Source organism: Lepisma saccharinum, chromosome 1 (genome assembly GCF_977018435.1).
Source record: "Lepisma saccharinum chromosome 1, izLepSacc3.1, whole genome shotgun sequence".
NCBI classification, from domain to species: Eukaryota; Metazoa; Arthropoda; class Insecta; order Zygentoma; family Lepismatidae; genus Lepisma; species Lepisma saccharinum.
In genome coordinates, this window is record NC_139229.1 from 18,589,170 (window position 1) to 18,604,442 (window position 15,273).

The 15,273-nt window shown below is 40.2% G+C and overlaps 1 protein-coding gene across 1 annotated transcript in view; it reads right to left on the minus strand.

Moving 5' to 3' along the window:
• Window positions 1–15,273, minus strand: part of LOC145993305 (tRNA dimethylallyltransferase) — a 302,681-nt gene that overhangs the window by 241,637 nt on the left and 45,771 nt on the right. Inside the window, exon 2 of the mRNA XM_083129429.1 lies at window positions 9,609–9,746. Coding sequence (XP_082985555.1) covers window positions 9,609–9,746 — 138 coding nt within the window. The remainder of the gene's footprint in view (window positions 1–9,608; window positions 9,747–15,273) is intronic.

Below are 15,273 nucleotides of genomic sequence, written 5' to 3' on the forward strand. Positions count from 1 at the left end.
TTTCTTTGTTGTGTAAAATTTGTAAATGAAGTATTATTTCCATGCGGTTTGTGGCAAATGAATGAGGAAGGATGGGAGATTTATTGGAGTATGTTTACCGGTTTATATTCATCCCGGGTAATATCGCCCACGCCTCAACAAAAACAGCAAATATTCACCAGTGTACCCTACAATAACATTGAAGTATTGGATTTTTGCTAAACTGAATTAATGAAAATGAGTTCTTTTTTTTTGTATTCACTCAAACATAAATAAAACATAAAAATTATGGCACAGACATATGACATAACATCTCACCTTTAAAGAAGGTGCTGAAAGTGTCGACCTCCTTCCTGTAAACAAAGTCGAACACGCCGTTCCATGTTAAAGGCTGTCTGACATAGTGTTTCTGCGCTAATGTTCGCAATTTCAGTGATAATGTTCTGCTTCAACATTTCCAGGGATGTAGGGTTGTTTGTGTACACATGTCCCTTTAGGAAGCCCCACAGAAAGAAGTCAAGTGAAGTTAAGTCTGGAGACCTCGGAGGCCACAATCCCTTTGAAATAACCATTCTTACTGTCTGTCCTGATCACAATAACGCAACTTTTCAGGACAACAATTACACAAAAGCACACAACTTTCCAGCACAACAATATAACAGCTCAGTTTCCTGGTTATTGTTGACAATGACAATGGTGCTATCTACAAGAGGAAACTTAACTTAAACCTCCGCACTGCATCCAAACCCCCAGACCATATAGACGCGAAAGGTACACTGGTGAATATTTGCTGTTTTTGTTGAGGCGTAGGCGATATTACCCGGGATGCATATAAACCGGTAAACATACTCCAATAAATCTCCCATCCTTCCTTATTCATCTGCCACAAACCGCATGGAAATAATACTTCATTTACAAATTTTACACAACAAAGAAAACCATGAGTTTTAAAAAAATCACCCTGTATATAACAGGGTGTCTTCAAATTCTGACTTTTGCAGACCAAGAACCAAGATTTTCCAGACCAAGTCATTAGGACAATTCATGCATTCTAAACACAAAACTTAGAATCCAACTTAAGTTTTTAGAATATTAATTTCATATGTTATAACTAGGGGTAGGATTTTCATGACAGCATATATATATATTTTTTTTTTTTGGTAAGGGTGATGTATTCCCCAAACATATAGAAATTCATATTATGAAGAAACTAAGTTAAGGCGCTTTTTAAGCGCATATTTTGGCATATTTGGCCATTTTTGCGTGATATAGCATATTGTCATGGATTTTCGGTCATATTCAGCATATTTTTTTGCATTTTCAAGAAATATACAGTCATTTTCGAAGTGGATTTGTACTTACTCCCATGTTTACTCGAGTTGTTTTTGTTTTTTTGGACTTTAGCAAAATATATTTCATTTTTATTTGAATATTTACATTATTTATTTACTTTTCTAACGATGAAAGCGGCCCCGGCGCCCACCCAGCGTCGAATAACATGGGTACCTGGGGGAAACCCTGGGGGGTAAAGGCGGTCAGGGGCGTGATGCTGATCACATCACCCCCACTCACGACCGGATCAAGAAAGTGTGGGGCGTTACCCCCACACCCCCTATACGCCTTCATGGCGTGGTGCTATGCACAGGGGAACACTTTACCTTTTTTTTTACCTTTTATATTTACAGAAAGTATTTATTGTGCATTGCAACTCATGACCCATAAAGTGAACTAAAAATACTATGTATGTGAAAATATCTCAGCATTTAGATATTGATGTTTGGAACAGTCCAGTTATAAGGCCATATTTTTCAAATTATAGTGCATATTTTGGTGATCTTTAGGTCATAAAAATCCTAGCCCTAGTTATAAGTAACAACGAGAAGAGAAACTGAACAAGAACTGACTGTTGGATAGGGACATTTTAGGTAATACTAGCTACGTTCAAGTCGTAACAATTATAGCATAAATAAATCATGAACGAAGCAAACCAAAGAATGCAACAAGGAAGTGATAAATGACAACAACCACTTACTGCAGTCGATTTCTACTTTAAAATAGTTCAAAACATCATCCCTTTACATAGAATATTTAATATGCAATATCAAACTGAAGTATATTGATTGAATTGGTGTTTTAAGTCCACTTGATGCACAGTAACGCTAATCGGGACTGGGACTACAGTTTAAAGTGGGATCCGAACCACTATGTGCCTCTTCGGGAATCGAACCCAGGACCAAAACTGAAGTATCGCTTGTCCACAACAAATAAAAAATGTTTTACTTGTACCTTTTTCTATTTCAAAAATGTTGATTTTCTCCAGAAACAGTAAATTTCCCTGCCATTTCCAGGATTTCGTGACTGGTAAGACTGGTATAAGTATTTTTTACTGAGGATTAGTTCCACAAAATTCCTCCACAACATCCAGTTCATTGGGCGTTGTTTACAAGACGTTGGGCTTCAGCAACTTCAAAGAACGGAGACGACGGCTACGAAATCTGTGCGTCAGCAAGGGCGTGCGTCATGTGAATGTAAAACACTGAAGAATTTATTTTTACTGCTGCTAACATTTTATCACAAGGTGTAGGCGAGGGCACGACAACCTCGCTAGTCGCATTCTTTTGCTACACAACGGTTTGTTTGTTCCCGCATATACAGCTCCCAGATCAAATGTTCCTCCTATTTCTCCCACTAATGCGCGTTCGCACCGAAGTGACAGAGCGTCACGTGGCATATGCCGGTTGCAGATGAACAGTCACATGCAGGCAATGCAATTGGGTCGTGCCCTTACGGTGTGAAAGGTTGCAATTGATTGGTTTGTTGACGAAGCATTAGGTTGCGTGCCGTACGTCACTGTCTTTTCACGCCATTTTTGTTTAATCGCGAAGATGATGAGTGATTATTAAATGTCCAGGCCGGGACTCGAGCCACCGTGGCGAGATCGACACCAAGTATGCTGTCCCTTCGATGCGAAGACGTCCATAACGCTAATCACGACTTCTGCTTAGGATTTAACAAGGATCTAAATTTACGACAAAAAAATCCTTCTCTGCTTTGAAGAATGAAAGTCCAATATCAAAACAGTCGACATCTGTGGCGGAGTGGTTCGACAGCGCGCTACAAAAAGGTTTGAATCCCGGCCTGGCATGGTAGTTCTTTGTTGAGTGTCCCTTCATCAATTTCATATTAGCATTACTCGCATCGTCGCGATTAGCCAAATTCGGCAGAAAAGCGACGCTAAATTTTAAAAAATCAAGTAAAAAATTCAGAAGCATTTGAATGGGTTACGTTGTAAAAAAAAATGTAGTTAGAAATAATACAAGAGATCTTGTAGCCCACTTCCGTAGTGGAATGGTTATCTCAGCGCCCAACAACTCCAGAGGTCATGGGTTCGAATCCCGGCCTGGGCATCTGAGTTCTTTGCGACTTCCCTTCATCGATTTCATCATATCGCCATCGTCGCGATTAGCCAAGATGGGAAGAAATGCGACGCTAAATGACAAAAAACAAATCATATCGAGCTATGCTGTAAAAAAATAGTCTTGGCCATTGCAAGATAAGTTTTAACGAGTTTCGTTCCTACAATATCTGTTGAGTAAAAAAAAAACGGTTAAATGGTGATGCACAGTAGGTCGCTACATTGGGATCACCAAGGTTAAATAGTTTTTTCTTTTTCATTCATGGTTGTGTAGTAGCAATAACAACGCTGAAAATGAATCAAAATCGGGAGATTTTGACTACAGAGATAAGTGTAAACGTGCGTTGCATATAACGGGAGGTTATTTCAGTCGTTCACCGCCAGAGTGACGGCCGTTCGGCGGACTCTTCATGCAACAGGTCCCGGCAAATTGCATTACAGGAAGTCCGTAACAGAAACCGCTTGTTTTCTAATGTTTCCACTTTTCACAATTACAGTTACAATTACAATTGAAATAAGCACATACCTTGTCGCAAGGATGCTGGAAAAGGTGTCCTCGCAATTACAAATATTTCTGACATCTAATCTTAGATTAGTCATCGCTACTTTATCCTCAGTTGTCGCGACAGCGCCGGCAGCTTATCGGGGGTTGGGTGAGTTGTCAGCCGCGAGAGGGCGCTTCATACTGCACGTGTCGGCAGTGATGCCAACCGTAGGGACATGTCCCTACGCATAGGGACTTTTCACTAAATTTCGCCCGCGTAGGAACGTAGGGACAGATTTTGCCAAATGAGGGGAAACGTAGGTACTTTTTTCAATCTTGGTAAATTACATTTTATGAATTAGTTTATCTGGATACTTTAGCGAGGAGGAGAAAAAAGAACTAACTAACAGATCTCCATCAGAATTTTGGAACATGTTATCGGTTACCAAAAACTTTCAAGGCAAGTTCCTTTTTGAAAACATTTCCACTCTCGCGAAAATAGTGCTAACATTGCCGCATTCTAACGCGGAAACGGAAAGAATATTTTCAATGTTAAGTGATACAAAAACAAAAAAGGGAAATAAAATGGGACCAAAATTGTTAAAGAATGCAGGAAATACAGCATCACCAACCAACATCTATCTCTTCACAGCAGCAGCATGTATGACTTCAAATAACATAATCAACAGTAAACGACTCAACGTTATTCATTAGGGGTGTGCTGGATTCTTTACTTTAAAAAGTCGTTAATTCTCGACGTTTTCTGCCTTGTAAGTTTCTGGAACTTATCGAAAGTTGTAAGTTTTTATTCTAGAAATGCAAAAACAATCACTTAAAGTGAAAATGACTTGTAAAATTCGAGATTTCCAGTGCTTCGGGAAATTTCGAACATTTCCCGTCCAGAAAATTTTCCGACTTGGTCGGGAAATTGCAAATTTTTCAGTCCCGAATGTCGGGATTTTAAAAAATTACCGTCCCGATCCCGTCCCGACCCAAAAAATTCTGTCCAGCACACCCCTATTATTCATTAAGGCAAGAATTTACAATACCGGACCAGTCTGTAATTTCTATGCTACGTCTTATACTCACGAAATAATTATTCGTGATTATTTATCTCAAGTTAACATGTTGGGGTGAGGGGGAAAAAATGTTCATTAACGTGTAGAAGTTGTAAAATAAGCTTTTCAATTCTCGCAATGATTCTCCGTATACAAGTATGGTAGCCATATTTGTTGATATGAACAAATTAAAATTAGTTACGCTGTCTACAGCGTTGCCACACTGTTGATTTCATACTTGGAGAGCATGGATCGTGTAAGAATGGCGGAAGAGAACAGTAAAAAAGTTGTTAATGTTGTAGAGATTGTTAGGTGGAGTGTGCAGGAGGATGGCTGTGGGCTAATTAATAAACTTATGGATTTCAGTATATTGCCCAAAGAACGTGCTTACATGTGACAGCCACAATCACGATGTAGAAGAACTGATTTGATTATAGGTAAATTTGGCAACAGTACATCAATCATAAAATTGCAGGATACGAAAATGGCGTCTTCGATGATGAACGTTTGCTGTTAAAGTGCTACGAAAATAATATTTTTTATCGGTTCGTAATCACAATTACCGCAAAACCATTCAGGAATAGCCCCACTGACCATTCTCGGTAAGGTTAGGTTAAGTTAGGTTAGGCAAGGCAAACATACCGGTAGTTAAAATTTGGGCTCGAAAAAAACATGCACGGGTAGCCCAACAAACCAATGACGGATAGCCCCACGAACCATTCAGGTACGGTTAGGTTAGGTTAGGTTAGGCAAACAGTTAAAATTTGGGGTCGTAGTAATATCAGGAATGTATATTTCGTTTTTTAAGTATTGGAAACACAAAATCGTCCGGTAAATAATGAGCAATCGTGCCGATCGCGGACCACTCAATTTCACTTATTTTGCAATTTCTACACGTGACCCCCCAAATCTTAACTTGAAATTCGTGATTAGGAGGCCTCAATTAGTGAGTATGCAAAATATTACAAAAATCGGGGAGGGGTCATGTATTGTAAATTCGCTCCTTCATTAATTGTGGAAGCACCGAGCAGAAAGATTTGGTAAGTAAATGTGTATATTTTATCTTCTGTTTTGCATGCTAATGAGGTGTTGTTTTTTTAGTTACTTTACTTGTCGTAGGGACATTTGGTCAGTTGTAGGGACATTTTGACTACGTCTGTAGGGACATTACTGAAAAATGGTTAGCAACACTGTCGGCTACCAGACGTCAGTGTTCGTTCATGTTCAATTCTGTTTGCGTTCAACAGTACGCGTGTTGCTTATACTGTGTTATTGTAATGTGCTACTCATGGCCAGTGCTTTATTGTGTGTTAAGTGTTATTCATTCATTACTTATGTCGTTAAACAAATATAGTCTTGAACAGAGAGTTTTTATGTACGATAATTACGTGAAAACGAATTCTTGCAGAAAAGTGGTCAGGGAATTACGATAGACAGGATCTCTTGAACCTAAGAAACGTGTTGTATTGCTGTTGAAGGAGGTCATTTTCAACATCTCTTATAACACAGGAGGTTAGTGATCATCATTATTATTACTTTTAAATATCATTTTACGCTTTCGGTTTGCTTTATGCGCCGGGATGATGTCTTCCCTTTCTGTCAACTGAGGATAAAGTAGCGATGTCTAATCTAAGATTAGATGTCAGAAATAAGGTGTCAGAAATATTTGTATTTGGGAGGACACCTTTTCCAGCATCCTTGCGACAAGGTACGTGCTTATTTCAATTGTAATTGTAACTGTAATTGTGAAAAGTGGAAACATTACAAAACAAGCGGTTTCTGTTACGGACTTCCTGAACGCAATTTGCCGGGACCTGTTGCATGAAGAGCCCGCCGAACGGCCGACACGCTGGCGGTGAACGACTGAAATAACCTCCCTGTATTATTTAGGTCATGTTAAGAAAATTCCCATTCGTATTTTTTTCACCTCTTGACCTGCCGCAGTTGTATAAATATCGCAAGTGCGCCTACAAATGATGAGAAGGCAAGTAGCACAATGAAGAAAAGGAAGGGGGGTATTGTTTTACCTGCCTTGTTATAATCCGCAATTCGATAAAACTGAACAAATTAAGAGAATTTAAAGACTCAGCAATGGCCTAGTAAAGGATAACAAGTTGCCTAAATGATACGAGGCACATTCCGAAACTAAGTTTCGTCATTTTTTTTTCCACAGGGAAGCTGTATTACAAAGTGAGAAAACACATTGCCATAACAAAAGACAATCTTTCCTGAATTCTCGACAGGAGGAGCGACAGCAGGAGCAATGGCGCATGCGCAGAGTACCGAAGAATAGAGATAAGCATCAGACCGACGTGCCTGAGCTCATTCGAGTGCAAACCAGTATGGCAGAAATATGTGTGCTGGAAACGTGGTCACAAATGGAAGTTCGGCACGCTATTTCCACACACTAAGCAAACTGAAGTCTGCCGTTCGACGCAAGAGACCAGGGCTCTTAAGTCGAGGGGTTTTGTCCTTGGACGACAATGCAAGACCCCACACAGCACTGCAGAACACATTTGTCGTCTGGAATGGCAGAGATTGAATCACCCGGCCTACAGCCCCGACCTTGCCCCATCAGACTTCCACTTTTTTTCCTGAGTTGAAGTCAGCACTATCGGGACGTCACTTCGGAAGCAACGAAGAGGTGCAACAGGCTGTGAAGAACTCACTGGGTACAGATTTTTACCAGGAGTATTTCTTGAAATTGATTTCCCAGTACAACAAATGTATCAATGTCGGTGGCGACTATGTGGAAAAATAGCCAAAAGATTGTATTTTATTATGACATTGTATTCTTCTGTTTGTAATACAGCTTCTCTGCGGAAAAAAAATGACGAAACTTACATTCGGAAGGTCCCTCGTAGATGCTTTTTTTATAATGATAAAAGAAAAGTGGAACATTTATATAGACTGAAGTGTAGTGCAACTAATAGCACGTGCTACTATATCTTAGGTTGAAGTTCCAGAATTATCGTCTGTTGTCACACAACATTATGCTGTCAATTAAAATAAAGAAAGGCCTTTCGTTGATATTGGCTGTCTAACAATGGAAACGAATCTGCATACGAAGATGCGTGTATAGTGCTGGCAGTAATTAAATTTTAGTTATATTATGCGCTGTGTTTCAACTAGTTTGCCGCCAATAACAATGGGAAGTCTAGTTTTTATCATAGCATTTGCAGTTTATTTTATGTCGCAAAATGTAGGATGTAGGAACTTAGTCACAAACTGCGATTTTCTTTAAGTCACACTGAATCATTTTTTTAAAAAAAAATAATATTGTGAATAATTCTTCATTGGGTGTGTGTAAAGATTCTAAAGAGTGAATCCAACATGCCTATCATGTCTGTGATGTTGCTATTGAGAGAACAAACATAAATAACTAGTCTACTGTAAAATATTTTGACTTTTTCCCGAATAGTTTCGAGTTCTTGTCTTGTTTTGTTTTTAAGTCCACTTTATGCACAGAAGGCTAATTTAGACTGAACCTTAAGTTTAAAGTGGGATCCGAACCACTGTGTGCCTCCACCGGGTATCCAACCCAGGACCCATTGATTACAGGGTGACCCCGATCTGCTTAGATATAATCTGTTCAAACAAGAGATCGTCATTCGATTAGTGATTGATTTGGATTATTTTACCTCTCTTTTCTGCAACATCCTCTTTTCCGAGGATGACTGGTGAAACTGATAAGGGGACACTCAATAAGGAACAGTCATGTCTAGGCCGGGATTCGAACAAGAGACCCCTGGCATCGTAGCGTTCTGTGCTAACCACTAAGCCACGATGGTCGGCGGACGAGCGTTCGTATACGTCCGTATCCTTATCTCAATCTTCAAAGATTCCGATTCGCCCCCACCTAGTGTTGTAAAATTACCGTGTGTCCAGTGTTCTTCACAGAAGGAGTATTTCCAGACCCTGTATTTCATTCACGCGTGGATCTATCCACAGTAAATACCACAATATATACATCACACAATACAGGGTGTTTCGTTCAAACCTCCCACATTTCAATTCATCATTGCTAAAAGGTTATGAAACATAATGGAATGCGAGTGGTACTAGACGAAAGAGAATCCCAAAGAATTTTATTTCATGAGAATTTTATTGCATGACCTCGAAGTTCACCGTTCTCTCACTACGCAGCGCCACAATCGCATAAAGCACAATTTCGACCCCGCAGCAGCGCGCACAATCTGTATTCTGGTAGAGACCAAATCAATCATTACAGTGCAAAGAAATAACCATAGAGAATATGGAGAAGCACGTGATGGGTAAATAGTAAGGTATGGTATGCGAAGATTTTAGCGACTGAAGTGTTAATAAGCTATCCGGAGGTTCTCAGATTGGATATTATTCGTGCTACAAACTGTGCACACATAGAGGTGTATTAGAGTTCAGCGTAGAGGTGTATTGGTATTTAGTGCTTCATGCAATAAAATTCTTTGAGTTTCTCTTTCGTCTAGTGCCACTCGCATTCCATTATGTTGCATAACCTTTTAGCAATGATGAATTAAAATGTGGGAGGTTTGAACGGAACACCCTGTACATCAGTTACGTCAAAAGTAGGAGGTTCAAACAATGAGAGTGACACACAGCAAAATTCAGTGTAACATACTTAATACCTGGCTAAAACAATCCGTGAATGCATATTATGCAATGTAAAGGATACTATTGGCAAGGCTCTGTTTCGGAAGTCGACCACTGTAAAACGATGCAGTGGATCTATTACGTCCAACATATGGTGAGGCACGGTCTTCTGCTCTTCTAATGTCACCTTGTTCGTGATTATATCCAGCCCCTTGTACACCTGGAAAGAAAAGATACGCTTAATTTTAAAAAATTACATTTATCGCTATAATTAACACTCACTTATTAGATAAGTTGCTGCCAGTACATCATGCCTCCTAGTGTGGCATGAATTATGCGTGACATGATCTGTTCGTATATTTGAGCATTCTACAGGGTGTCCCAAAAAGGTGTAACCAGTTTTAAAAGTTAATCAAGCATTCCGTACGCTGCAGGTGTTGAGGTGTACTTTGTGCTTAACAAACGTAATGCATTGAAAGTGAACGAGTGGTGTGGTATAATGGTCGGGCGTGTAGTTAAGACAATTTTATTTTAAGAGGAGCTTGTAGCAGCTGTGTATTCGCAGTTAGGTGTCTTTGACACACATTATTTTAAAGCAGGATGCAACGCTGCCTCATTGGGCTCAGAATGCCATTTTTCATAAGTTTCCACAACATCGGTGGATTGGGCGTTCTAGACCCACTGCCTGATCCTCGTATTCGGCTGTGAACGTTCCTAAACCCTGATTTCATTCATTCCAAACCAAAAAGGGGTATGAATGAATGAAACTGAACTTTTGGGTGCGTCAGCACTTGGGCTATTCGCACCTGTCACATTATCCAGAGTCAAGTCCCTTACCGTAACTAAAATCCACGTGTCTTGAGTACTTAAATCTCCTTACCTAGTATAAAAGCTGAGGTGGTAGGGGGGGGGGGGGCTCAGCACATGAAGAACACACAACCCTACAGAGGATTACACTGACTGTAGTAGGTCCAGACGCCAGAGCCTCGTTAGTCCGCAAAATGCACTCCATGATATGATAACCTGTAGAAACGAAAAGTGGCAACCCCGCTTTGCACAACTGCTCTCAATTTTTTCCGAGCGTGATGATCAAAGGTAAGCGTTTATCACATTCCGATCTCGGGAGAAAGAACAGGTCGGCGCATCTCGTCTGGGGTCTCATTTGACCGGAACGAGAATCGCGGGTGGCCCATTTCGAACCCGCTGCACTTACGGCTCAAAATAGCATGCAAGATGCACGGGTAGCTGCTCCTAACGATCACTTTTCTTTTTTGCATTTCTGCAAGCAAAACAATCTCGGAAAGGCGAAATTAGTACCCTTATGCACTGATAACAGAGGAGGGGGAAGCCATATCGCACGTGTAATTTATGATTCGGGCTGTTTCACTTCTCATTCGTGTTTCGGAGCACGACAGAATCGCTTGACGTCTCTTGCAGCCACAGTATCCATTCAGGAATTTGCATACGAAATCTACACTAAAATCTCATGAACTCAAACAGCAAATGGCATTTATTAAGTATGTTCAGGGGAAAGATGTTAATGGAATAGAAGTATTTTAAGACTAAACAAAAAGTGCTGGGGTGAATGACGTAAAGTCGGATTTTTTTCGGCCTTGTTCCCGCATAAAGCGGCTCTGGGGTTCACCAAGCCTCAAAACAAAGGGTGCCTGGGGGGCAATCCTCGGGGGTAAAGGCGGCCGGAGCTTGGTTCTGATCACATCAACTCCAAAATGGCCGAGATTGAGAATGAGTGGGGCCCTAAACCCACATCCCTTAAATGTGCCTTCACGGCATGGCGTAATATATACACGGGAATTTTAACATACCTACCATTACTAGATACGGAAGCATTTTAAGACTACATATAAATTGGGATTTCATTTCTGGATACAACGGAAAGGGATAACTTAAGTATTTTTAAGACCCTGAATAGAAAATGGCATTTCGTTACTATGGGGAAAGTGTTAACTGAATAGCAATATTTTAAGACTATATAAAAAAGTTGCACTTCATTACTAGATGCAGGGAAAGGATTAATATTAGTAATTTAAGCCTAAATAAAAAATGGCATTTCATTACTTGATATGGGGAAAGGGTTAATACAATTGAATTATTTTAAGACTCCAAATAAAAATAATACATTTAATTACAGATGCAGTTGAAAAATGCCAATAGAAAAGTAGTATAAGTTTGAGTTGGGTTAAAGTCCACTATATGCGCAGATAGGCTAGTCGAGACTGGACCTACAGTTTAAAGTGGGATCAGAACCACTGTGCAATGTGCCACCACCGGGTATCGAACCCGGGACCCCTTGATTACAAGGAGACAAAAGTATTTGAAGTCTAAATAGAAAATAGCATCACTTGCAGTCGATGGAGAATCATCTCCTCTCGTCAAACTTTCACAATAACATTTTCATTGCACACAAGAGGCACTTTGTGCTATCTTAGCACCATCAACCCAGAATTTCCAAGCAGAGGATGTGAAAAACGCACATATGTGGTGCATACTTCCTAGTTACCAAAAAACAACTTCCCTAAACGGTTCTTCTAAACCTTTTAACCACACACCTCATTCACGATCCACGGACAGAGTCGGTCAACGCACACTGGGAAATGAGCTCCCAAGATTGATCTGCCGGTCACGATTAAACTTTGCATTACATAAGAATTCCACACAGCAGGACCGCTCAAGGTTGATGAACTTGGATGCACGAATCCGACCTCACTTCGGGAGACATTACAGTTCGCCACGAAATTCATCGCCGGTACGTACGGAGGAGGGAAGCTAGAGACAAAAAATCAAGCATGGTTTGGGCGGGAGGAACCACTAGATTTGAAAATGGTCATCAGTGTGATCACATGCCAGAAGAACTGGAAAAACTCACAGCTATATCCATTCTCGTGCACATCTGAGCCCTCCTCCATTGATCCAATTACCAAGTCAGTCTGTAACAGTCTGTCAGGTGTCAACGTAAAGAAATACAGTTTGTTCGAATGGCAGCTGTTTAGCAATATGGTGCATGCAGGGTGCGAAATCACTGAAGACTAATGAGGGAAGGAAGATCTTACTTAATGCAATCACACACAAATTATATGTACAGGGTGGGTGAGAAGTATCTAGGCACTGGAAATTTGCTGGGTTTCTTTTTTTTTTGTAATATTTACGGAATATCAATTAAACTTTATGTACATATACAATATGGAATAGGTTTACACATGTGCATACGAATTTCACAATATGATAGACGATAGGGTGATGGTCCATATTGTCTGCATGAAACCATGATTGGCGAAAGTACCTGCCAATGTTGCAAGGATATGTTTGGCACATCGTATGTCGCTGGGGAAACATTGCTGAGCTTGTTTTCATGCAAGACAGTGCGCAGCCACATTTTGCACCTACCATACGTGCCTGGTTGGACCACAATTTTCCGGACCTGACGAATGGCCTGCCCGAAGTCCAGACCTCACGCCTTGTGACATTTTCCTGTGAGGCTGGGAAAAGGAAGAAGTGTACAGGACAAAATCCCGCACTGTGGAACAATTGGAGGCACGGATTCTGGATGTTATCACAAACGTCCCGAATAAATTCCTGGATTCCATACCCGTTCGTTGGAGCAAGCTGGTGGATGCCGCCGGTGCCTACATTGAAATATGAGTTGACAAATGTGTAATCCTATTCCATAATGTATATGTACATAAAGTTTCATTAAGATTACTCAAATATTACAATAAACCACGGCAAATTTTCAATGTCTACTTACTTCTCACCCACCCAGTACACAATTTTATATACATATGTTATTGACAATGAAAGAATTATGAAGGAAATGCATGAAGATGCATTTTGTTCTTCTGGCAATGAGGATTTACTGAGGGCCGAAACAGACTGACTGGAAGATGGACATGCATGCATTTTGACGAGAGGACACACCAAATGGGATCTTTTAATCTGTCCTTTCATTCTTCTAATAGGTATATCGCAAGAGGACAGAGATTCTCAAGCGGAGAGAGGTCCCATAGCTGCGTTTCCCCACTATTATATAGGGCAACTTTCGTTTTGTTACAATGAAAACCCCTAAAAGAAGATACTACTGTAACTACTTAGCCTCCTTCACTAAAAACTAATGCGCAAAGTAGCACTGTGAAGAGACACGACAGGAGTTGAACTTACAGGAAATTAAAGACTCAAAGCAGAAATTACTTTATCAATAAATACACCTGTAATGTACTCTTTACACGGCAAAAACCTCAAATCACTATCAGGGAGACCTACTTAAATGCTTGCGTCATTACTCCCGTTTAAATATTCTCTAGTATCCTTGCATTTAAATATATATCTATATACGCATAAAAATGACAAATGGCTTCACACGTGGCACATCATTCATGATGCAATAACCATAATGCGGTATCAGTAAGACCCATTGTAAAACTTGTGTCGTTATTTTTAGTTCCCTTTATCGTTGAAAATAGCGCACAAACACACAAACAGTAAGTAGTAACAAAAAAACAGTAGTTGTTCACCTCGAATTTGGGTCATTTCACGTCAAATCAACACGGTCCTCAACTTTACACTTTTTATTCATTTCATTAGTATACTGAAAAAGCCACCTGAGGTAGGAAAATATGCGAAGTTGTAGATCAATATATTTTGTATTTCCGAAATTACAGTGGTGCAAACTGCGATTTTGACATTTTTTCCCAGCACCTTGTGAACTTTAAATTGCAATATTTCGTCAATTGGGGCACGACGTTGGAAAGGTCTTGAAGGGCTCTTTCACACAGCATGCTTATGTCAGGGTAAAAAAAAGGTCGACTTGTTATTGACTTCTTGACCGACTTGTTGATTTCTTTACTTTTTCTTAACTTGTAGACACCCTATACAAGAACAAACAAATGGAGTAACCCTTCCAGTTCGATTCGAGTCCTTCAGAAAAGCACCCCTTCAACAGCGTTTCCCCTCATGCTTCAACGATCATGCGTACAAGGATACAAGAAGAGCCTGCCTACGCAAGGAAATAGTCCCACCAAGGTTGTACCTTGTACGCACATTATGCCATTACCCTCTCAGCAACCTTCACCTACAGAGTTGTATTGGCCTTTCACGGTTCTCGGTTACCATTGTGGCAGCCCAGACACCGTCCCTCCGGTTTACCAACAACGCGCTCAAGCATGAAGAGTCCTCGAAAGGCAATGGAAACGACCAACAATCGGTCTTGCGTCTGACCACAAAACATGACCACGCACGTCATGTTGCAGCAACCTTTTAGTCTTGGCCCAACCTCCTACCACGTTTCACAACTTCACGCTCCCCACCCCTGGAATTTTGCATCGTTCATTTCAAATTTAAAAAAAGAACAATTGTTACTTTTATTGTTAATACAGAAATCCAGTTCAGTTGCTTATAGACATATAGGCTGATCGGGACTGGACCTACATCATCTCAACCATTGTTCAACCGGGATTCCTTGATTAGAAGACGACGTTGCCATTAGGTCAACGGGGAGGCCGCTCAGTACTCGAACCCAATAAACAAAGTACTAACTGCACCGAAAAGAATAGTGTAAAAAGCAGAAACAATATTTTTCATGTTCTACCATTTATTCCAAAGATTAAAGGTTCTCAAAATTTAAATATTGTTTTATGCGAGAGGATAAAAAAATATGACTAAAATGTCCCCAGAACTTTCAAGGCTTTTTTGGACGAAGTATGTAAAGGTTAATAACAAAATAAAATAACTAT